General features: G+C 36.7%; 1 protein-coding gene across 5 annotated transcripts in view; it reads right to left on the bottom strand.

Annotated features, from left to right (window-relative positions):
* LOC138060842 (nipped-B-like protein) overlaps nt 1-26,584 on the bottom strand; it is a 153,874-nt gene that overhangs the window by 33,390 nt on the left and 93,900 nt on the right. For 3 of the 5 annotated variants that reach the window (XM_068927019.1, XM_068927020.1, XM_068927021.1), the window contains 6 exons: nt 19,373-20,971; nt 6,203-6,385; nt 2,155-2,352; nt 1,898-1,969; nt 1,675-1,764; nt 317-420 (listed from right to left, as the gene is read on the bottom strand). In XM_068927019.1, the coding sequence (XP_068783120.1) occupies nt 317-420; nt 1,675-1,764; nt 1,898-1,969; nt 2,155-2,352; nt 6,203-6,385; nt 19,373-20,971 (2,246 nt within the window). The remainder of the gene's footprint in view (nt 1-316; nt 421-1,674; nt 1,765-1,897; nt 1,970-2,154; nt 2,353-6,202; nt 6,386-19,372; nt 20,972-26,584) is intronic. The other 2 variants (XM_068927022.1, XM_068927023.1) reach the window with 1 other exon arrangement.

Consider the following 26,584-nt stretch of genomic DNA (forward strand, 5'->3'; position numbering starts at 1 on the left):
GCCTTAATACATTATGCAATCTATCTTAATATCTATCTACTTCATTGCAAAGCCAGGTACCCCTTATTGTGATATATGGTGCACTGACACGCACCGACACAGAAAAGGAGCGCTCAAAAAATTGTCTCAGCTTCAGAGGCAGTAATAAGCAGTTAAGGTGCAGCAACTTCAGCTAAGTCAGCAGAAGGATAACTTTTTATAGTATCAGTCACATACACACCTGAAGAGGGTGGAATGTTACTACAGGGGACAAACGCTTTCCATATGTTAAACAAAATTAAATATTCAAAAAGAGTTAAAGGCTATGAAGATGTACCTTGTCCATAATGCCCATTGCCTTAATTTTTGCAGATTCACTACCCAACTCGCTAAGCTGATGTTTTCCCAGTAGCAACTCCTGTGGAATCTCATCATCATCACCTTTAAAAAAAAAAAAAAAAAAAAAACAAAGAAAATTAACAATCATATTTCTAATAAGGCTTCAAAGAAAGCAGTACTTTATAGCCGATATGAAAAAGTCAACTGAAGAAAATCTATTGAAGAACTGATTTTCCAAACAGCTAACATCTAATAGTTCCATTTGCGAAGACCGATGATGATGACTTTTGGATGTGTTAAAAAACTGATTACTTATTAGATATGTCTGATCGTATGCCCTGAAATACGATTTAAGAGCCTAACATCAGGTATCCATTTCTGAAAGTCATCAACAAAACATATGTTTTAATATAGCAAAACCCATTTATTGCAGTTCTTAGGGTTATCACCCTCATTTCAGTAAAAAAAAAAAAAAAAAAAAAAACTTCAAATGAGTATAGTTCTAATTCTACAGGTCAAATTTGGGGCAGGGCAATGGATGAAAAACAAGTATGAAACTAGGTATCTTGGGATACACTGTGTCCTGGTCATTTTTACCCTTACATATAACATGATGTCACAAGACATACAGAAGGAAACAATGACTTCCCTTTTTAATCAGAGAGCATATACGTGATTTCTTTAAAATCTGTAGCTTTTTGTTTAGCATCCTACTCCCATCCCCTAGCTACTAATCCTGTGACAAAGGAGGTTGAAAAAATTATATGACTGCTCCATTAGCCATTTCAGTAGAAAGTCATCTTGCTCAACATGAATTACTTCATCAGACACAAGCTAAGCTGGCTGATTTTCCACTGAAGTGGATAAGGCATATAGCGAGATTCAGTGTCTCAGACATAAGTATGCAAGTACTCTGATGCTCAAGTTGAATAACCAAGTTCTATTAGGTCAAACGCCACAGCAGATGCAAAATTGTGTGTTCCAGAAACTATCGGCAAGAGAATCATCTTATGTTAGTGCTGTTTGCAAAGACAGGCATGTAAGAAGATAACATCCTAATGACGTTCCAAAGATGTATCCCTTCCACCCAGGTAGACAATCATTTATCCTCTTGCGACTTCTGTCCCTTTTGAATTTTGCAGGGAGAAGGATCTTCTTCCTACAGCTGCAAGTGAAACTGAAGAGTAAAGGAATCTACTCAAGGTGGAAGCCAAATAGGTGTAAACACTGCATACCCTAGCATGTACCATAAGCAATTAAGTCACAGAGAAGGAATGCTGCAAATATTGAGATACAATTTTTTGTTTCTTGTGCTTCTAATTGGGGGAAGCATTTTGAAAAATTCTGAAACATTACCAAAAGCAGTAAAATCCATGTCTTCCAAATTTTCCAAAATATTCTCTATTGAAGCAGTAAACCTTTTGAAAGTTGAAGAATCCATCATTTCTGGTGGAAAAAAAGAAAAGAAATGCATTTATAGTTATTTTATAATATGAAACAGAAAATATCTGATAAACTAATCAGATAACTAAACTAAACTAATAAACTGATAAAAGAAAATAAATCTTCAAAGGATTACCTTCAGGTGTTAGTTTAGGTTCATAAGCTTTCCTCTTCTTCTGTTTTTCTTTTTTCTTCATTTTTCTAGCCACTAATTAAGACAGTAAAGAGTGAAATAGATAATACTTCCTATAAATTGAATAAAGAATTATTTACATTTTTTATGCTTTATTAAATAATGCATGAAAAGATACCTTTTAAAAAAATACTGAGTTGTATACTTTAATATTGCATTAGTATTAGGGAATAAAATAAAATTATATAATGATGAGTTACCCTCACTGAGGCTAGGAGGAGGAGAATAATCATCCATGTCAGAGTCATCGGGACTACGATTACGGTAACGGCCACTACCAGAAGTCCTCCTTCCTTCATGATAATGGCCACTTCTCCTATGATCACCAGAACTTCTTCTGTCATGCTCTTCATACTCCCACGCTTCATCTCTATCCTTTTTATGTCTTTTCCGAGAAGCTAAAAATGAGGGCATTTTCATTATAAATACAAAATTTACACTTTTAATAGCTCAAAATCATGTATTTACAAGTTCAAGCAAAACGCTATTGTAAAAAAATGTTCTGTAAAACAAGTGAACGCAACAAAACTATAATATAAAATTCCTTTCATGAGAGAACACCGAGATAATCTCTTCTTCAATTATCTAAATTGTGGCTATACTAGGCACCCAAGTTCCAGTTCAATGATTGTTTTAACCATCCAGCACAGCAAGTTCCCATCAGACTTGACAGAATATCCTTAAGCAATTAGATTATTTTGCCAAAAAACTTACAATTTTGCCTTGATACACCTTGCACAAAATTCAGTGCAAAGGGAGAAAGTTGGAGCCTCAGCTTCTGAGCCAGACAGTGAATATGTACCAGGTTATTACAACTAGTTTTCAGTCAGGACCAAAAACGTTGTATAGAGGAACAGAGTTTTGATGAAAAGAGGACATCTGGGGATGGGGGGGGGGGGGGGGGGGGGTCTTTGTTTTTTCAGTATTTTCGATTTGTGCACTTCGAAGGGGAGAGGGTGCTAAAATTTAATATAAATCAGAAATGCAGGAGATATTAATTGTTTCATCCATTAAATTACACAACTCTCCATTATCCAATGTAATGGGATAACTGGGCTAACAAATAAAATGTCTAAAATAGAACATGCTGTGAAGACCAAAACGGTTCCAAAACATTGAATTCTACACTAGCAGATGTTATTATTCTTGTGGACCTGCGGATAACAACCCCGATGCCTGTGTCTCTCTCTATCCCACTCTCCTGAGGTTTAGAGAGGTACGATTGTATATAGGGTTGTTTCTGAGTAAACTGGCTCCAAGCACTTAAACAGAATTGTAACAGAACTTACAAGTCCTTTCTAAAACCCCAGTTTATCAAGAAGCATAGTAGAGAGGGTATTATATATACTCGGATATATAATACTGAAGTGTGAGAGCTATTGCGTAAGAAAGTGTCTTACAGGAGAAGACCTTCTGCATCTCATTTTCTTTCCTCCATGAAATTCAATAGTTTGTGGAGCTAGACTAATTCCATATTTTTAAGTGCTGAATTTCAGTTCATTTTGAGGTTGACTTACCTAAAACTTGACAGGTGAAAGATGTTCCATAGGCAGCAGTGCCTAACTTTTAGTCCAACTGAGCATTTAGGGAGTGCTTTCATTTGAACAACAATTTTAAAAGGAGACTTTCCAGAGCATAATAATCAACTTTCTAAATTTGCTATCCTGAAAATTCTACTCCAGGGCATTATACATACTTGTGTCTTCTCCTTTGAAACACAGATGACTTGTTTCAGATTCCTGATACTGGAAATCACTTAACAATTTTGCTAAATAACTTGTATTTCACCTTGTCTAAGAAATGAGTAATTAAATCGTAGAATATTTTTGCTCCCAAAAGCAACTCTAAAAACATCATTAGTCCACCCCCTCAATGATTTCCAGACTGAATTTATTCAGGTTAGAAATATATGCAAGTTTTCTCTGCTTTCCTCAAACGTCAAATTGGGGTCTGGAAACACTAAATTTACAAAGGGTCTCCACAGTCCACAAATGATCGGTAACAATTTAAATTCTCTAGGACAAATTCTGACCCCAGCTACTTCTCCATGAGAAAGGTAACTTCTAATATTGCTTTCCAGTGGAAACTTAGGCTGACTATTTTGTCACTGCTGCATAACTAAATAGAATGAGTTATAGCTGTGTTGGCTCTGTAAGGCAAATAAGAAGAACACAAGAACAGCTATCCAGAATCTGATCATTGCTCTACCAAGTCTATTGCTCTGAAGTAGTAAAAATTGACTAAAATGACAATTTTAAAATAATGTTTCAAAAATTATTAATTTCATACATAAATAAGGAATATCCAGAATATAAATACCCAGTTTTCTTCTGAATTCTGCCAAGTGTTTATGCACTAATCCATTTTGCATTTACTTTATGAAAAGGATTTCCTTTTACCAATTTTGAATTTCTCATCATTTCATTTAATGGAATGACCCTTCTTCATGAGATGCTCAAAGAAATTTATCTTCTACAACAATCACTTTTTATATACTTTTAAAAAGCATAGTGTCAAGTATACAAAAGAATTTTGAAATATATATAATAACACATATCTATTCAGTCTATTGGACATAAATCTTCCATGGTCATTTTGTCTCTTGCTTTCAGTTCAGTTCTACAGTATCCTTTGAGAGATGTTATCATCTCTTCTTTAAAGCAGATATTGTCACCGAGTTGTTCAGAATCATGTCGAGATCTCTTGAGTTGCTATAATGAATCTAGGATCCCTTAAAGCATAAAATTACTGTGAAACTTTTTCTTAATTTGCGTTATTTCGTATTTCAGCAGCCACTGTGGCTAACGGACAGATTATTAAGGTCTCTCTGAAATTTCTGATAATCCTCTCCATTCCCAACCAATTTAAATATATTCTTTTTTTTTTTATTGATCCTTTCTTTAATTCTCTGTTCCAGATTATTAACATCATTAACAGACGATGTTATACAGTAAACAGAGGTTTTAACATACAATCCTGAATGAAGCAAATAACCATTAATCCTTTGCCATAATGAAGATCAGTAGAAAGTTACCTCAAGATCTCATACTCATGGTCAAAGCAGCATCATTTTGGTTGTATTTTAAAAGAAAAACAAACAAAAAGAGGATGCTCTTTTCTGCTTCTCTGAGAAAGATTAGAGAGGCTTCTCAATCATACACCCCTACACATACAAAATTATAAGTGCTACATATCCATTAGAGGAGAACTTGAAACATGTTAAAAATCAGCACAACAAAAACGTTCTCTTTCGGGGCCTAAGAAAGACTAAGGAGAAAAACTTCTTGTATTTGATAGAAGTTCAATATAAAGTTTATATAAACAAAGGCAAAAAGAATCTAAACTTAAATAAAATCGTTATGTGAGCTGTCTTCTCAGGTTAACAGAAACAGGTGTGTGTTCTGTAGCACTGTATAAGTAAAAAAGCTAAAAAGTACCCACTGTGAACTGATCCACTATTTCAACAGCGTTTCTTTTCAGTGTTGACTAATTGATACAAACTACCTATGTTCTTAGTAGCAGGCAGGAAATCCCTTCCTAACCTAGATGTCGACAGCAATTCTTTTTATTTTTTCTGGACACACATACCCATTATCTGATCACACCACAAAATCCCGAACATAAGCTTTCTCTCTTCCTTTGAAAACACTTAATTCAAGACCAGTATCCAGTAAATGCTATTTTGAGAACCCATCAGAAGTAATCGTCAGCTTGCCCAGCAATATACCAGGGAAAAAAAATAGAAGAAAAAATGTTTTAAGAAATTTCTAGGCAGTAATATTCTCAATTTATCATACCAGAAAAATTCAAGAGGGGTTGTTCTGCTTCTCTTACCAATGAAACCAAGTAATAATTTTAAACGTATTTATTGCAAATTTTCTTTCCATAGCTTTGCATATAAATTTTCTGAGCTGCTTTACATGGTATTTTCTTTAATCTGATCGTTCAAAAATGTTTCAAAGCACAACTAAAAAAAAAAAAAATCTAGATAGTGGCTTCCCATAAGGTAAGAAGAGAAGAAAATTTAACAGCTAGCAGCTTTCATCTTGAGTGTGAACTGAAATTAAGTAATTTTTCTTAAAGGAAGAAAAAAAAAAAAGTTACTTGGCCAAGTGGTTGCCTGGACACCGACCTTAACTTGTTTTCATAAGATTTAGGCTAGCCAACTTTAAAAAATATATGTATCTTTTGGTAAGAGCGAAATATCAGCTTTCTTTAGTGGTAGAAACAGAATTATGTACTACTTACATTCAAAAGCTTCTTCACTGTCATTGTCTTCATCAGAACTGATCTCAGCATATTTTGGTTTCTCATTAACTGTGCTACGTTTGCGCTTGTTCATTTTCACACGTTCACAAAGTGGCATGGTGGATTCAATTTCTGCCAGGAGCTCAGGAGGCAACTCCTTTAACACTGACTGATCTATGCTACCTATTAATGGAGAGCAAGAAGAGTACATGTGAACTTGAAGATAAAAATAAGGGCCCAAAACTACAGACCTGTCTCAGGAACTGCTTACATCCACTAACAATACCACAGTAAGATATACCCAAATGTATTTGACAGCCCTTTCTAAAGTTGTATATATTGTTCACACTGCATCTAGAAATTAACATCATAAATTTCACATACATCTCCTTCAATAAAAATTCTTTTTATCAGGCATATACAAAAAACAAATTCAAATCAGTACGTTTCCTTTGTTAAAAAAAAAAAAAAATCCTTGCTCCACTCCCACAAAATTTAGTCTTATTTTGGTTCATTCTCTGGATTTGTTGATTTTTTTCTGAAAGTGTACGTAAATAAGGATTCATTGCACTTCGTTATAGTTCTCTTTATTCTCAAGCACGTTCCTTAGCATACATAAGACAGCAATCTTCCCTGCATCAGTAGGTAGGGGATAGCTCTGGCAGAGGGTTCTTATCCTTAAACACAAGCCAACTCACTGACACCCCAACTCTACTCCAGATTGTTTCTTACCTCCTAGTAACACTTTTATAATAGAACACAGAGTTTTACGTAATTTTGTTACACAGCAAAGTTGAAGGATTCTTGTTTAATACAGACAAACAACGAATTGGACAACATGAGGTTTTCTTCCACTGAGATACACAGTTACACAACACCGCGCCATTCTCATTGCGTTTTGAAACTAATACTAGGCCTGTATAAAGTCAGATTTCCTGATGATCTCCAAAATTTACAGTGAACACTTTTGTAAGTGACACAAACAAACCAAATTGGTTCAGTGTTTCTTTGGGTTTTGTTTTGATGTTTTATTTATCAAAGAGTCTGTTACACAGATTTGAAAATTACGGGACTGAACTGTTAATCTTTTTCCAAAAAAAGAACAAACATCTTTGTCATAGTGCCCTTCTCTCCTTCCCAAGGTATACACTACATCATTTATAGATAGAGAGGAAAATCATCTGCCAATTACTGTGTATAAAAACAAAATGAAACAAAAACACCCCACCCTGCAAGAAATCATCCTCTGAATTGTTAGCCACTTTTAAATTGCATTAACTGTTCCACTAGTATTACTTTTAAAAAATCTATTTACATTTTTACACTAACCTACCATCTTCTTGTTCTTTTTTTTTATTTAAACATCTTTAATTGAAATTAGAAGGGTCTTAATATTAGAGAGCAGTTTCCAGCAGCTCTTAACCTCAACAAAATTCAGAAAATTTTAAAAGGTAATATATATTTCTGTTTTCCCATTTCTCTACCTCTAAAAAAACTGCCTATAAGGAGTGAAACAAGCAGAAAATTATTTTTCTGTAATCCCCAAGTATTTTTAGCTTGTCATTTCATTTAAGAGCAATTTAAAAAATATTTTACTTAAATATTGGTTACTCTGAGCATTTCTGAAGTGAGGTGGGGAGATATCCTATCTCCCTGCTTCACCCGCAACCTGTGGTCACTCTTCTATTTGTTTCCTTTAAGAAGTTGTCATCCTTAGATATTCACCATCTGCCAAAGTTACCCAAATTCTCAATGCGGTTTTGAAAAATACTACAAAATATTTCACAGTGGGATTAACCACGGTACTGCCCACTGATTATTCTTTGTGGGCCAGGCACTTCATTGAGGATATGGAAATGTATGCCAGCCCCTCTGCCCGAACTACCAGCTGATTGGACACCAGCTACTGTCTAATCTGGAAGTTGTCTAGCTGTATTAGACTGGTGGTGTCCTCACATTAATCACCCATGTCTCTTAGTAGGGCTGTACAACTTCTGGAGACGCGTTAGCTTACATCCAGCCCCAGACTAGAAGGAAATTCATATAGGCATATGTTTAAGATTATTTCCACAGATGCAGACCATTTGCTAAAGGGCCGCTGACCCTGGTTCGCTAACAAACATGCTCAATTTTATATACTGTGCATAAATTCACTGAAATTAATAAGACTACTCATAGAGCTTAAAGCCTCCTGGAAACCCGGTCAAATAATGACATTGCAAAAAGCAGCTAGGAGTAAAGGAACAGGAGTTGCATTAAGATAAAGCAAGAAGCACCAAGACATACATCAACAGAAGTATTTTCTGTAAATGTATCGCAAGCCATTCCCAGTCCATTACGAAAAGTAAATTTAAAAACAGCATGATCAGCAAAATTATCCAATTACCTGAATTGCTCTCTCCAGTTAAGAGATATTTAAGCTCAGAGTATAACCTTCCCCTTTTTTTATTTTATTAGAGAATATGTAAAGCTTTTTTTATTCAAGAAGGAAATAGCAGAAAAGAGAACAAACAGAATTATTACAAAGTTCTCTACAAGCCATCGTCATAGTTTTTGTTTCTTTCACAATGTTACCTGGAACAACTCTGCTGCATGCAGCTTCCTTAGCTGCTGAGGACTGTAAATAACCAAATCCAAAAAGAGTTTTAGGCATGCAATACAAAGCAGTTAGACATGACTGCACATGTATCAACAGCTCAGAAATACACGGGAAAGAGAGAAATACACTTCCCATCCTTCTAAAAGAAATTCAGGAATATGACATACTGTGGGACTCCAGTCAAGAGGTTATTAATATTTATTATTCACATTATGTTGAGTCAGGGCAACCCACTCGTCCCTCATTAGTAACATCTAACTAGGATCTTTCTTTCAGAAAGTACATTAATTATAAAACATGAAACTCTATTTGTTCAGAGGAGTACAGAAATACTAGAGAGGACCCAGTTATTCATAAAAATCCAGTAACATAGCAACAAACACTAGGTTATAAATCCCATGCCAATTCCTCTTCAGGTTACAGGATACTTCTCAAAAACCGTTCAAAAGGATATACAACACAAAACCGTTTGACAATATTTACAAAAACATGTATGATCACCTTCATTCTTTCAATTTGTCGGATAAGTTCGCTGAGACTTTCTACCCATGTTTCCTGTCTCCATTTTAAGCAATTACATTCTCCTTATTTTACATGGCTTTTTTAATAGCAAAGGAGAAAGTAACTTTACTAAAAAGATACTCCACAAGTTGATAAGAACGTCCTCCAGTAAACTAAGCTTTCTGAGAAACTGTCCTCTTCAATGAAATAACTATTTTTACAACACGTGTGATGGGCATACACAATATGCTTGAAACAGACTGCTGGCATCAGTGGTCTTCAGGTAGCATTTACACATATTCTCAAAGCCTCCACAATTCCAAAAAAAGAAAACTGCCATCCTAACCCAATTTTTGCCCCACGGCAAGGAATCTCAACATTAACACACCGCACATTAGTGACACTGAAGGATGAGTCACAGAATAGCAATAAGAACAACTCATCTCGAAGAACTGCATACGTGAACAACCATTTCTTCTTCAGTGCTTGTCCAGATCTATTTCATGACTTAAATATTTGTTGCTTGCTGGAAGAACATGTTGTTGTTGTAGCAGTACGATTGCCATGACCAACAGGTTTCTTAGAGAAGATACTGAAGAAGCTTGAGCTGTTACTAAATGCCCACTGACTGTCAAGATACTTGTTTCTTACCATGCAATTCTTTACAAAATGTAAAACAGTATAAAAATCAAACGAGAAAATCCTCAGCCAAAAATGAGCCAGGCTTCAGGCCTCTCCCCATATTCTACTTCAATTTGGGAAGCTTTGCAGAGTGTTTTGTCCTGTATAGTGAGAAAACTTCTACAACTATCTAGTGGATGCAACTTTTATTCTCTTCATGTATGGCTTAAGAAAAAAATGGCAAGGCACAGATCCAACTCAAAAGGTTCCACGTCACTTTTTGTTCAAGGTTTGACATGTTGTTTCAAGCTTGAAGAACTGTCATTAACTTAAGCTAATATTTTGCAAAACTTAAATCATTAGAGGGATCCAAAATCACATTGCTTTGAATTTGCATGTTCAATAAACCTCCCTGCTTCAGGCAGATGCATCCATCACCAGAAAGCCGTCAAGATCGGTTGAACAGAAAAAGCCATAACGTCATTACTGACTTTTATTCAATTCATTCAATATGAACAGTACAGCTATTTTGATACAACAGCGTTCAGATTATTTTCACCTGGCTTGGTATGACAACTTGAAACAAACAAGCAGCTAAGGAAAGGGGGGGGGGGGGTGATATGTTTACTGATGCTTAGGTCAGCTTTCCAAGACCAGAGAGGCCGTTCCTGCCATGAAATCAAAAACAACTCTAATAAACTTTATTCTTTTGCCAGTAATGATCTGCCTTTACTTTTTCAAAGTAGGAAAAATGGTTTACATTTTAGTGCAATTTCCTATGAATTAACCAGCCAATAAGATTCAAGAACATCTGGAAGCCTAAACTCTGAATTGCCACTTCCATAGCTCTAAGAGACACTCACTACAATGGAAGTGATCATAAAGGCAGATAAGAGTTTGTTTACGTATGGTTACTTCAAGATGCTTTAGATATCAAAATGACCTGCTTGCGCACGCACCTATAGTGGCACATGAACATCCGAAGAAGCTCTTGAAGCACAAAGCACCCCTGAAGCTCATTTTGAAATCAGCTAGGTTTATGTTGATGACGTGCTCTGCGCAAACTAACTGCCATAAATATTGTCTTTTCCACTTCTGCGCGCTAATACTTTGTAATAAGGAAAACTACAGTTAATGAAATTTTGCAATTGTAATCTCTATATATAGCTTGTATTTTAAAATGAAAAACTTTCCAAATGCCAAGACATTACATGAAATAGCCCACAAAAGTCTAAGAGGGAACAGTGCTACTTGTTTTGTGAAGGGGACATGAAACTTGACTTTCCAGATGTTGGTATTCAGAAATTTTAAAATTTAGCCACTCTCCACGTTCTGGGGCTTCTACACTAATGAATTGTCACAGATCTTTGTTTTAACATTAAAAATAAATATTTACAGATTACAGCTTAATTTCGCCCTCCTCTCACTCCTTTTTAGCCACAGAAGCCATCGCCTGCTTGCTTCACTGTTACTCCACAGAGGTCAAGCTCACTCTCCTTAGATGTGCTCTCTGAGCATTAACAGTGAGGCTGTCCCAGCAGTTTTAATAACAAGTGAGACTTCAGGTTTATCTCCCTTATCTATCATCAACTTACTGTCTAACTTCCTCGAGTCACTTTGGGTTACTACCATAATTACACCAATAAGATCTCCTATGTAGACATATATGAAGGAATGAAAACAGTTTTTTCCTAGCTCATCTCAAACAACTTTCAAATTCTCTGACTATTTCAAATAAAATAACGCTCTTATTCTATAACAAGAGTACCTTCTTTCTTCTTGTTGGACAGTTATGTCATTGCAACTACAATAGTACAGATTCACAGCTTAAGTCTTTTACAATTACTCAGGCAGGTAAGTTTCTCTTTTAGACAGAGAACGGAAAGACAAAATAAGGGATGAAAGTACTTCCCTACTTTACAAAAACGTTTGGAAAATAAACATCTGTTTAAAATAGTTAAGTACTATTACAGTATAGCTTTACATGGAGAAGGGCCACATAACTACCTGTGACTGATAACAACTTACCTGTGAAAGCTGAAGACTTTCAAACATCCGCCATGGTGCAGATCAAAAGATATTCTTTCCAAAATATTCTCCCTTAAAACGTTCTAGTACTTTACAGCTGGGACCTTCACTGTGTCCCTGTCTTGCACCCAGAGACTCAGTGTCCACAACAGCAGTGTTTCCTTTATACGGCACATGAAGTTCACCCTTGCTCAGGTGATCTAAGGCCCTAGCCCACCAGCTTCACGTTCCTCCAAGAAATTCCGTACCCTGGATAGTTTCAAGAATGGAAAGGGAAATGCCAGCAAAAGGCAACGTTTTTCCCAGAGAGGAATTCAAGAAACAGTGAAGGTACATCTGCTCGTAACATAGAAGTCCCACTTTCATCTCAATGCCATCATCAGCTGAAGAACATCCAGTCAAAACTAATACCAAAAACAAATCTGACAAGCAGTCCATCTGCATCAGTAGGTTTCCTCCTTCCTCCCCTATTCTCTGCCTCAGAGTTTGTGGAAGGGTACGCAGGTATATCCTATAAACAGGATACAAGCCCTCTCCCAAGCTTCTTATCCTCATCTTATTACCACGTATAAAAGAGATCATTCCTGAGCTCAGTTCTCACACACTCACATACACACACCAGAAAGCGTGGGAGGCCCCTCAATCACCACCACCCAAGGCACCGGGCACACAGAATTCTGTATTGCAAGGGATCTGGAGAGAGGGAGAAAATCAGTTTTAGAAAGAAGTATGTCCTATATGATTCCACAGATCCTGGTCACATGGGGGCAAAGAGAGGGTCCTGAACACATCTTTGAAAATGAATCATTTTTCCCCACCCATCCCAATACAATACAATACAAGCAAGATCTCTGCAGACAACAAGCAAAACAAATGCAGTGATTTAAATACAATTTCTGACTTTTAAGATACATCGAGAAGTTCTGCTTTTACCTTGCACTGTCATGGAAAAATTCTTGCCCTTCAGCATGCAAAATATCATCATCGGAAGCTACTCCGTTGCTTGCATCCTCTAAGTAACTCAATTACATTGATGTGTTAACCTCTAACATGAAACGTAGGAAAGTTGTTCACAAGATATTTATCAGTGAATATACTTAAGGAACCTTTATCTGATGAAAACAACTCAGCAATTTGAAGAACAAATAGCTCTCTGCCTTCTCTATTGTATTCATAGGTAAGATTCCCACTGAGCAAGAATTAAATTCAAAGTTTCAAGTCAATAGTTTAAATTTTCTTAGATGAAAACAGCCACCTAGAAGAGGTGAAAATGGTGAACAACAAAAAAGTTAATCTACCAGGAGCAAATACTTGAACTTTGTCAAATTTCCCCTCTGTTAAAAGAAAATCAAACCAAAGCTTTTGTCCGTACATCCTTGTACATAAGGTAAGAAATAACATTTGTATTCATTTAGATGCTTAGACACATGAGTAAGTTTGCATTGCACATTGTAACGTTAGACAATTTACTGGCCATGTTACAATGCATTGTTGCATAAATTACTTATGCAAAATAATCTTGACTGAGCTTTTCTCAAAAACAAAGAGGAACTTGATTAAGCATCCAAGCCCACAAACCAAACGCAGTTTCTGACTTCAACATAAAGGCTGATTGCTCTAACAAATTAGGTTATTAATTTCTATCACTTCCCCTTGTCAAAGTTATTTTTCAAAAGTAAACTAATTAAACAATGCACTCCTAAATCTCCAAACAGGAAAAGCATCATATTTTGGATGAACCAAAGTACAATGAAACTAAGAAGTTCAGTCAAGTTTATTGTTACTGTTAAGAACGAGATGCGCAACACGTAAGGTTCACTCTTGTTGCCCTGAGAAGACCTGAGAATAACTATGAAAACAAGCACCAGAATATTCACCATAGTGGCAAAGACAAGCTAACTTACGTAGCCTCCAGGCAAAGCAGCACAGAAATATCTCCTGTTAAGGCAACAGAGCAGTACAAGAAAGGACTCCAGTATGCAACTGGTGAATTCCTGCCAACTATTAACAAAAGATGCTTATCCAACATACACTTCTGAAAAGCTAACACCAAAAGCCCCCAGACAGCATGATGCCAATAGGCACCCAAACATACTTTTTGGGATAGGACACACCATGCCTAAAACATCCCTGTAAGTAGAAATGATTCGTTCTGGTGCAAAGCATGCGTAAGAAACGAGATCTTCCTAGACTACTGTATTTAACAGGTTATAAATAATCTGTTTTTAGCTTTTGACTAAATGATGCCTGGGATATTTTTGAACTGTGATCCTGTTCAACACAATCTGAAAGGGAGAGCAAAAAAACAAATTTGGATTAAGTGGACAAAGTACATATTAAAATGAATTCTCTGTAAACCCAACCCATCTTTAAATACTTCTAATGCCACCAGGGACAGGCTGCTCCTCTTCTAGTCAAGTTCCAAAGAGGCAGTCACTAATGGCCCAGAAAAATGAACAACAGGAAGATGTAGAATTCTTACAAAAGTAATATGTTTTTTTCTAAAAATCCAGTTTAACGTAGATTTTAAGAGGAGCTCCAAATACCGCTCTTCAGCTGAGAAGAATCACAATAAAACAAAACTCCTTGTGGTAAGCAACGGAATTTGTCCTCTGCTTCTCCAAAATGGGGTATAATTTACAAGAGAAAGTTATGACCCATCTGATGCACTTGTGCAGCCTGTGCACACGCAGGATGATTAGTGGGTTATTACTCTTCCTTCCCAAATATAGTTTCTACCAGGAACTCAAAGAAAGTGATTCTGAACTCCAAGTGTATGCAATTATGGACTTTCACAATGGAAATCTTTACAAAAGCACAATCAGGAGTAAGCAAGCTGAAATGCAATCTTCTTTTCCAAAGGAAGTGTATTTTCACTCCAGTTATTTCCTGCCAGAACAACTGCTGGTCCTGCTGACTTCACAGAGTACAACAGTTTGCATGTTTCAGCACTAGAGGTTGTTATTTTCAAGGGTTGTAAATAAACCTGAGTGAACTTCAAAGTTGTATTGATGTGATAATATCCACAAGCTATCTTTCTCAAGGGTTTGCTGATTTTGTCTTTATAGAAGTCCTACATAGAAAGGATTTAAACAAATGTTTAAATTCATACTCCCTTTATGTCCACAGCCTTTACTTCTACCTGCAAGCATAGGTGAGTAGCTTTGCTGTGCTGCCCAGGAGACAGTGGGAAGAGGCACAAGCGGGCTCAGCGAGCCACCAGGACCTGGATACAGCTTTGCGTGTCCTCAAAGATTCCCTTTCTTGCCGTTCTTAGAAGCCAAGTGCCTAACTGATTACTCTGCCTCACAAGCAAGACTGCTTCCAGCAGGGCTAGAATTCAAGGATGGAGCAACATGTTGTGCAAACGCTGTGGAATTTTATTTTGCTCTAACCTACCGCCGACTACCTGTTACGGTATTCCATGTTCTGAAAAATTCATTTGGAAATGAATTTTCACACAAGCATAAAACACAGCAAATCTAGAAGCACTATATTAACTCTACAATATTAAAGTCTAGTAGGAGTAAGCTGCAGTAGAATCTCCAGTTGTTCCTATAAAAATACATACAAGGAGCAGCTTCATAGAAATGGTTTATCTTTACTCAAATTTCAGAACATAGCAGGAAAGAATAAAGTGCAGTCAGGAAGATCCGTAGGGAGCAACGAAAACCTGAGGCAAAACAAAACAAAAAAAAAAACCCACAAAGTCTTTCTAGGTCATATTGGAAGATCCAAAAGGTATTTCTGCACAAGTCTTCCAAAACACCCGCTCAGTTGCCCTAGAACTAAGACTTGCATTACATATAGGGAGCTAACTTTGAAAAGCCAATCCTCTAAACACACATACAAACCTACTCAGACCTCTCCTTACACAAGCAAACAATTACAGTTTCTGTCATGTTCAGAACAAGTAACTGAAACCGGTAACAGTTCTCATTTCAAGGTAGCTGATCAGTAGAGCCCTAAGAAGCAGCAGAGAAGGTATTCACCGAAGCTCTGAAAAGGAAATACAGCAAATATGACCTCATCGCTGCAGGCAGAAACATGAAGAACGGAAAACTTCCGGGCATCTCCCACAACATAAATTTCTATTAACCGGGATTAGGCAGTTATAGATGTCAGAACAAGAGTGTGTTACAATTCATTCTGACCTGGGAAAACAGGCCACAAAATTTCACCACATTTCACTTGATAAAAATGCCATGAAAAGAATTGCTGCAACTTTCCTCCGAGCTACAATGCATCTTCTAGCAAAACGCTTAAGGATGAAAACAGAGAGAAAAACGTTGCTTCTTCCCAATAAATGCCCAAGGGACTGGGGGGATGATTCAATCTTAACAGTCACATCTTAGCTGAAAATATGTACAAAATTTTTCTGAAATCTAAGTTGGGGATTTTAAAAATGGAGATTTACCTTAGTAACTTCTTCCCAGCCCCTATAACTCCACAGTCTCTGACTATCCTCCTAGTTATATAATATCTTAACAAATTTTCAAACTTGACTATAAAATGATTAGAATGTTTTGTCTTTTTACAGTGCCATGCAAGGCTTATCTGCATGCAAAGTAAAGCTACGATTTTCACACTTACTTTTATTAAAATGATATTAAAAGTTATACAGACTTTCAGTTTACGAAGCACTTATTTTAGCTTAAAACAATTTGATTTTGTAAGCGTATATAAAGTAGCATAAGTCCCCCCCCCCAACAGAACGACTATCTGAATGGTGTTTTGAACTAGCTGAACTAAACTGTATTTAAGCTAAACCACACTTTTTGGTGTTGCATGTAATAAGGCTAGTAGAACACATTCTCTTGAGGGATGGAGGGCTCAGAAAGAAAAAAAAAAAAATCAAAGGACAAGAAATACAAGGAGATAAAGAAGGAAAGAAAAAAGCAAAATATACTAAGCTATATGGAACAAGAGGAATGGGAGAAGTGGGATGGAGATACTAAAAGCAATACTAGAAAAAAATTGCTACTATCTATTAAGAAAGATAGGACTAACTAAATGAGGCATGTTAATGAAAATTACATTTCCTAGTCTGTTAACATTTTTCTAACTGAAGGAGTAATACAGTGAATAACATATTCCTCTCAGTTTGAGGGAGGATGGTTTTGTAGGAATGACATGGGTATTTTCTATATCATTTTGTCAGTTTGTTGCCAAATAGACTTTGGCTTATCAACAGGTATCTATATGAATTAGGAATCTTTTAAGCACACTAGAGCTCACCTTACTATTTAGTATAATACATCCTAGGAAATAGCAAGTAATTTATCAGGAAATTAGACAAGAAACGTAAAGCTAAAAATACACATGAAAAATACAAAGATCATGACAATTTCTCCAAAACCTGCCTGGCTGAACACCCAAAATTTGATTTGTAAGTGAAATCTAGTTACAGCATTCTCTCCACGAAACTTATTTTTAATAACATTACAAGAATCTTATTTTGGATACAATAGCAAAGAGACCGATACTTCCTTTAAACATTTTTTTTCCTGAAAAATATATCCCAAGTTACAGAGAGAGACACATGTATGACTTTTGCAGACACAAAATACACAAAAACATTGCAGAAAAGTTAAAAAACTGAGTTTAAAATGAACGCGTTGCTCACGTGACGCAGCTACTAGTCATGCCGATTACAGAAGTCATTCAAACCATTACACATTTTCAAAACAAACTATATAAATAACCACATACAAAACAAATTACAGAAAAATGTAGTTCCACAACATTTCAGAACGTATACTTGCACCGTACACAGCTCAAAGGGAGCTGGAATCTCTAAACATTTTCTGCATATATAATTTTGTGAATTCAAAGTCTGTCTTTTGGAGATTAGTGCTGGAACCCGTAAGAAAGCTTTTAGTATTCTCTGTCACGAATATAAAGGTTTCATTTCAAATCTTCAAACTTTGGTGGTATCAAAGGTGTCATAATCCTTATGTCTAACTCTAGATACCTATTCTTGTTAGAAATGGAAATCTTGCCTGTTCTGAGCCTCAGAAAGAGAGGAGGAAAACGTTTGTAACTTCAGGATAAATAGAAAACATTTAACAGGGAGGTTGAGACTTTACAAAAAAGTAACATTCATCTTGAACCGCTAAGATGCTTTAAGGGCCCGAGAGTCTATCACAATCCGGTTAGCAGACAGAGAACAGATGTATCACAATATATTTCTTATACAGACATCACCTCTGCATATACACGTGCACATAAATGTGTTTACACATTCACAAAAAATGATTCATACATCATTCCTGATCAAATAACCTTGTAAGAAAACATTTTAATCTGAAATTCATAAGCAATGAGGTATACCTGCGACCATGCATTCATAAATAATTCTGTATAAAGCTGAAATCCTCTCCTTTGCCACTTGATTTGTCTATTTTGAGACATACCACCTCTATAAACGTAACTATGTAAGAAATGTAAATGTATATTTATCTAGACTCTAAACTAAAAAATAAAGTAACCCTGCTGGTAAGTAACCTGGCTTTCACAATGTGAAATGATCTACTTCAGTTTGAATCCAAAAAAGCCAAAATTACAGTACCAAGAAGAAAAGCAATCATTAAAAGTGTTAACGCAGCAGAACGGACAAACAATCAGATATCAAACCTACCAGCTATACTGATTAATATACTAGCCACACTATGAGTTTAAAAACGCCAGCAGATTGTTTACCACTTAAACTACCTTTTCCTCTTCCTGCATACAATGGACCTTACAGACAACGATGTCTGCATTCTCCTAAAGACTCAATTCTAAAATGGAAAGAGAGTCAACCAGTAAATACAGAACGCTTTTGTAAGTTTGCTGTCACACAGCCTAAAGCGTAGTGGCTCCCCAACAGTGTCATATTTGTAGCGTAAAAGAGACAGATGGGATTTTGCAACAGTGTTCTTATTGCATCATGTCAAAACATCCCTTGGAAAACTGCACTTCAGCTCTAATTAAAAATATGAAAGAATCTTAGGGCTGGTCTACATAGTATTTTCCACCACTCAAAGTACACCGATTTAGTTACAGTAGTTCCAATACCTTATACAGATAACACTCAAACCAGTGTAAATCATACATGTACCAGTTATGCTTAATTAGGTAAATTACCAGATTAAACTAATGAGGTTGAAGTACAATTTAAAACCATTTAAGTATTCCTACGTCAGGTACTGTCCTAGTGTAAATGAATCATGTAATTTACACCGGAGCAAGATTTCCATACTGACAAGCTCTTAGTTGATAACGAGAGCAGTTTCAGTTTGATTCCTCCAAATCACCATGTGAGCAAGCATATAAATTATCAAACGTTTGAGCTGAATTATTAACCACAGCAACAGTACGTCTAAAGGAACAGAAGGAGTGTACAAGATATAATGTAATCAACATTAAAATAATCTTACCTTTATTAGATTTGGATGACTTGTTCTTGTTAGGTTTAAAACAAGAGCTCCTTGATTTATCTTCTCTATCCTTAATAAATTTCTGCACATCATCCAAAGACAGCTTCTGAAGGACAACTACAGGCTTAGCTCCTTTATTTAGATCTTCAACTAGCCCCATCTTTTCTACTTTGTCCTTCTGTTCACCCTTAATTTCAGTTTTCCTCGACTCCTGAGTGACATTGCCATCTTTATCACGCTTGATTTTTGGAATGACAAAATGTTTCAATGCACCAGATCTTGCCCCCAACAAATAACTGGGAAACTCTGCTTTATTATCACCATGTGCTTTATTACTATCTACTTTACTCTTATTACCATCTGTCCTTCGTTCATCCTTGCTGTTGGGTGATTTAAAACCAGTTTTATCAGGTCTTGATTTACTAGAATCTCCTTTACTTTCCTGTTTTATACGAGGGCTGTCAGGCCTGGATTTCTGATCCCCAGAAGAAAACCTTGATTCACCAGACTCATGTCTATGTTTCCTTTCTAATTTCTCAGTTTTTGAACCATCAGATTTAATACCATGCTTAGAATCATGTTCGGTTTTGTTTGAGGATCTCAGATATTCAGGTCTTCTTATCTTGGATGGGTCTCCTCTATATCTCTCTGACTCCCCCCTGTCCTCAGACCTTTGTTTAAGGCTATCGTGGTCACGCCTCGGAGTATCAGAAACCGAACGCCCATCCGGTCTTTGTTTTCCTGGATCAGATCTACTTTCAGATTTTATCCTAGAAGGATCAGATTTCACATCTGCTTTATGCCTAGATATTTCAATTTTCTTCTCTGACAACGGTTTACTGGAATCCCTCCTATTATCGTGTCTGTGTTTTGGCGTTTCGGGCCTGCCTTCACTCTTCTGTTTTGGCGTTTCGGGCCTGCCTTCACTCTTCTGTTTTGGCGTTTCGGGCCTGCCTTCACTCTTCTGTTTTGGCGTTTCGGGCCTGCCTTCACTCTTCTGTTTTGGCGTTTCGGGCCTCTGCCTTATTTCCTGTTTGCCATTATTTTGTTTTCCCTCATTTTGTTTCATTTCCATTTGTCTGCTCTCATTTTGTTTTGATTCTGTCAGTCTGTTCTCATTTTGTTTCACCTCCATTTGTCTGCTTTCATGTCTGCTTTCATGTTTAGCTTCTACCTGTTTGTTTTCATTGTGTTTACTTTCCAACCGTCTGCTCTCATTTTGCTGAAATTCCATTTGTCTGTTTTCATTTTGCTGAATATCTGTCTTCTGACCCTCAAAGTCAGACTTTTTCCTAAGAATCTCAGGATGGTTTTCAGGTTTAAGTTTAAGAACTCCGCCAGTGTCTTCTTGGGGAACACATACAAACCCATCATTATACTGCTTAATTTCTTCAGGTTTTTTGATGGTGTCCAAATCCTGAGTTACTGTTGCCTGAGAGTCCGCTCTTCCTGCTTGCTGAAGATCAATACTAACCATCAATGCAGGCCTTGCCCCATTTCCTGCAGAACCTGTCTCCTGAGAAGCTGGTCTGCTTCCTCCAGTAGCACCCCCAGCCTCCTGTGGTTTGTTTTCTTGTTTTCGCTTCTTTAAAGGCTTATCTGCAAATTTAAAGAGAAAAACCATAAATGATATACACAAGAAGAGAAAAGCATCCAAGCAAAAATGTCCATTCCCCTCCACGCCCACTAATTCATCCCCCTCAGCATATATGTGCACACACAACAAAATTCATTGGATTTAAAAATAAGAATATCAATTCTCCACCTAATACTTTTCATTGTATTCATGGACTGTTGTTCATTATTGGTCTACCACAGGTGCCAATTAATTATTTAAAAAAAAAAAAAAAAGAAAAGCTTGAAACACATGAAATCAAAGTCCCTGTAAAATTCCCAAGAGAATCATCTATTAAAGCAGTTGCAATATATAACAATGACAACAACAAATTCAGTTTAAGGTTGAAGTAAAAGTCTGCAACAACAAAGTTAAGGTGCTCCTTCATAACTGCTTTTTGATTAACAGTATTATAAAAGTTCCTCCTCTGCAGATTCAGCCTGCTTCATTATACATGAAATAAGCAAGGATCTGCAACGATTAAAACAAAGGTTCTCCCTACTTGGTTCAGTGCATTAGTTGGACTTGCATACTGTAGCAAGGGAACACATGAACAATGAATGAAATGATTAAAACACTCCATGCTTCTCTTTAAAGCAAAGCTGTATACCAAGAGCTGGAGTCTATACTATAATACATATATACTGGGTGGACGGCTGCTATACACTTACAAGCGTCATAATTTCCCTTTGCAATCATAACACTTTTAATGGATGAAATAAAAACTTTAGCAATAACTTCATGTAGTGTCAAGCGCTAGATTCAACAATAATCCCTTTAATTTGTGCTAGAAAATAATCAAGAGTAGAATACACAAAAATCCTAAGTGAGCCAACCTTGTAACTGGGTAGAATTGATAGAATTGAGAAGCATATGAAAATATCAAAAATAACCTTTTGAAAATATCAAAAATAACCTTTATTATTCATTTAAACTACAATCTATTTATACTACCAACATGGTGCTCAAACTAAAATTAATTTCTGTCATTAAAACTAGGAGTCTCACCTGCACTAATATTCTCATTTGTCAACTATCATTTTGTAATTTAGTAAAATACCCACATACTTTCTCTGTAATCAGGGCATATGACTTTAAGTCTAAGGAATGATTGAACATAGGTTGGAAACTCTGTTGTTGATCTGCTGTAAAAACATCTAGACCTCCAATGTGCTGTAAGAAAAGTAACTCATTTTGCGTCTAGATTTGCGGTCTAGATGTAATTAGCCAGCTCCCTTTTTGGGAGTGGGGAAGGGTGAAGAGGATGGAAACAAGGGAAGAGGAGTAAACAAACTATAAAGAAAAAAAAAAAATCCTCGCACGTTGTAAAATAGAATTTCAATCTCTAGTTTCTTTACATTGGTAGAGGATTCTTATTCTGAAGAATGAAAACTTTGAAGAATCATCTCCAAAGTTAACATGAGAACACAATAACAGGTAGTAACATGGCCAACTCCAGTAACATGAACAGGCTTTTTTCCCATCATTTTCATTCTCATATCTATTTGCACATCTCTCACTTCCTAAAACTCCAACATTACATACAACTTTTATGGCTGCGCAACACAGTAAAGACAGGTATAATAAGCTCCATGCAAAAAACGGCCAACTGCAAATAAGGAACTTTGCAAAGGAAAACAGAACCTGTGGGAGAGCCAGTCAACCCATACCTTACGATAGATGTGTGAAACAAAATAAATTTACCACATGGCAGGTGTAACTTTGTAGCATGGAGTTTTTTGCTTTTCCTGTACAACAGCAACTGCTGGACATGAGTGCTTTTACAAATTTATTTCCCTACGCTACTGATTAAAAAAAAAAAAAAAAATCAATTTTTTGGTAACCTTAATGCAGTGAGAAAAAGTTGTTCTTCTCCCTTTAATTAAGAAGGTTTGGGCCCCGCTGAGCTTCATGGCAGGTTTTAGGAATGGTCATGAAGTAGAAGCTTCCAGACTGATAGGTTTCAAATTTGAATTTCTTTTTTTTTTTTTTAATATATATGTTAACACACATTCATACACACACATCCCCACCTCATTTCTTAATTAAACCTCTATATATTTTGAAAAACAAATTGAGAAATCTGTTTTCTTAGGAAAAAGTCATTCAGATTTTCATTTTAACCCAGAAACACTAGCCACACTGGAAAAGTCCCTTATAGCTCTGACGGTGGATCTAACAGTAGCCTTTAAGACATTACTGTTACCAGTTATCTGCCTCATTCCTTTACCCGGGGTTATCACCTGCAGCAGAAGGAACATGTACCCACACTTCCACAAGGGCAGTTCACTGTCTAGTGCGTCAGCTTAACGCAACAGAGAAGATGGTTTGCATGAACCTACCAGACTGAACAAGTCCACTTCAAGTCAAGCAAATGTTTCCTTCTGCTACCCCTACCACGGGAGCAAGGCAGATGGCCAGGAGCTGTGATGCCTTAAACTGCTGTAGCTAGATCAACCAAAACTCACCTTACAGAGCCCTCATGCTGAGGGCTCCAAGATTAAACAACCAAAACAATTCAGGTAGGACCAGTTTTCTCTCTTGAACTTCCGTAACTGACCAGGCTCAAAATGCTGTGCATCTTCATCATCCAAAATGTCAACTTTTAAGTTCTTTGAGAACACATAAATAATCACATCACAACTTGACATAATCCCTGTAAACACAGAGATCTTCTGATTCAGTTTCTTCATTTCTCTTGACTCCTGAATAGTGATGTTTTAGCCAGTTATTATCACAACTTTGTTGACAACTTCTCTGAGAAAAAAGGGATGCCTTCGAAGTTTTCTCTTCCTAAATGGCTAGCTGATTGCAGACAAAGAGGTACAGGTTATTCGCAGACTTCTTCACATTTGCAGTGCATCCTGATGGCCATCCTCAGAACTAGACTTGACAATTATTATTTTGCTGCTATGAGCTGGGACAAACACGCTGGCCCAAATGTATGCAAATATCAGGCTGAACTAGGGCATAAAAGGTAGAATGAGTACATAGTACCACTATCTTCACGGAGCATAATGAAAAAAACTCCAATGAATGAACACAGTATCTTTTTGGGTTGGCTGTAAAAATATGAATTGTGGAAAAAAATCTGTAAAGCTTGAAGGGTTTTATGAAATCTTGGACTGACAACTACATGAGAATAATCCAAAAGAGTACTGGAGAGCTCAGGAGAGACAAGCAACCTCAGAAAACAGAAGTTTTTATGTCTTCTCTTTTACAATCAAATATACGAGTTTGCATAAACGTGCCTTGTTAAAGCATGAGTCTCAAGACCCCTGAACAGGCCCGCTTAGGAACTTCAAATATCTATTCAAATAAACTTTGCATCTTTCACAGCATCGGTATCCACACTTTTTCCACTTCATTCCACAGATAGTATGCTTGCTTTTTATCATGAGGATCTAGGACTGCATCAAAATATCAGACCACAAAATATCAGTCCTTTCAAGTCCTGCAGACCTAGGTTCACACCTTGCCACGTTTCCGAATGGGTAGGCTCACAAGCTCACAAGACTGATGAACAGTGATCAGGATCTTTTCACTTTGTTCTTTACTAACTTCGTAACTGCTTTTGTAATAAATAGACTAGGTAGAAAGACACAGAAGAGCTTTCTGACTAGAGACTGGATATCCAAGTCCTTCGTTTCCAGATTCTTTTCTTTTTTAGAAACATTATTCACTCTTTTTCCACTCCAAGAATACGGTTATATCCAAAATGATCCCTCAAACGAATTTATGACAGTTCAGAGTACAGTTTGATCGATGTTTTCTCCTATGCATGCCACCTTTTGGCTTGGCAGATCCACATGGATGTTCTCTTTACATGGCAGTCTGCTGATGAAAAGGCAGCGACTTGGTACTCAAGGCAAGAGCACAGGCTACCTTACTCTAAAAATAGTAGGTGTGTTGTGTCAGATTAAACAGGTCACAGTGGTGGTACTTTCTACAAGGAATAAAACATTACCAGTTTCACATGGAAAAAAAGGTTAGCTGGATTTCCAATCAACTATGCTTCACTTGTCCTGTTATGAACAGTATTCCTGGAGACAGGGGTAGCCTTCACCTTTGGAAATAGATATCTGTGTGTCAAAAAGATGAGTACTTCCATATTTAGAAATTAACTACTGAGGAATCTCTGGGCAAAACCGCATTGCACTTGGAATAACCACAGATACGCCCAAATATATGCCTGCTGAAACTACAAGTCAACTTTGTGATTTGAAGAACTTGGATCTTGAAAACAGATATACTTGGAAGCCAAGCAAGGGTTAAGAACAGAGCTGGATGAGGGGAGCCAGATTAAAGAAGCGTCTCCTTTCTTTCATTTAACATGAACATCTTGCACAAAGCAGCAACCGGAAGACTGTTAGCGCCGAAGTCTCCGATGTTATTGCATTCTTGCAAATCTGATGATTGTCTTAAGTCCCAGACTAAATTCTTTCAACAAATGAGTACAACAGGATGATAGCCTAGAACCTTCTAGAACTGCATGCTCTACCAAACGGAAATGGGCCTGCTGTAAACACTCTAGAGAAGAAACACTTGCATGGTTCCTGAGCTTCGTTTTAGAAGAACTGTAAGTACTTCAGCATTCTGCTCTATTAATACATTTTTGGTAGGCTCTAAAATCCAGAGATTTCTGAATGATCTTGAAGACACAAGAGAGAAATTATCACTCCTCCATTTACATCTTGTAAAGGATTCACTTGGAAACTTCAAATCCAAGATGGTTAAGTGCATACTCCTCTTCAGAGCCACAAAGGAGACTGATCCTCTAACACCAGTCTGACGATTCCAGTACAAACCTTTTTTTTTTTTTTTTTTTAAAAGTATAAATATTAGCAAAGCCTTGTACTTAAAAGCCCTGATATTCTTCAGAGATTCCTGGGATATACTTACATACTTTCACTTATCTGAAATATCACTTATTTGCATTATTTAAATCAATAATGAATAAATTTATACCAAGTATAGCATCCTGAACAGTTATTACTTATTGTCAAACCTTCCATTTTTGAACAACACTAAAGAGAAGTCATCCAAAGGCCAATTACAAGCATATCTTATTTAAGGTAACAGCCAAGACTGAGTTTTCAGGAAAAAACACATAACCATACTCCTACATAACAAATCTGTTTACTGACAACTGTTTTGCTCTCCCTAGTTATCTTCCACAGATCTCTTCAAAGCAGTTACCCATGCCTCCCTGCCCCACTCTCCCCTGCCCGAAAACAGTAGTATATTGCAGACCACAAGAATCTAAACACTTCAGTATCATCTGGATACAGGGAAGGTTTAAAATTGAAATTGCTTTATTAGTGCTGGTGAATGACCTATCAATGGAGCGAAGGCAAACACGCATTCTTATCTTTCTGCTCCTTCGTGAACATTCAGCATTAGTGACTACGAGAGTTTGCTCTCACCTGACCTCCCCCTGAAACTGTATTTCAATAAGCAAACTAATACATAATCAGAGAACCCTTCTAATCAATAGAAGAGATTCCTACAGCCCCAGCTCCTCCCCTTGAAGGAGAGACTGAACAAAGACAGGTGAAAAATTCTGGCTTCATTGCTTGCTCCCTTACAGAAGGAAC

The sequence above is a fragment of the Struthio camelus genome, chromosome Z (assembly GCF_040807025.1).
Source record: "Struthio camelus isolate bStrCam1 chromosome Z, bStrCam1.hap1, whole genome shotgun sequence".
Taxonomy (NCBI): domain Eukaryota; kingdom Metazoa; phylum Chordata; class Aves; order Struthioniformes; family Struthionidae; genus Struthio; species Struthio camelus.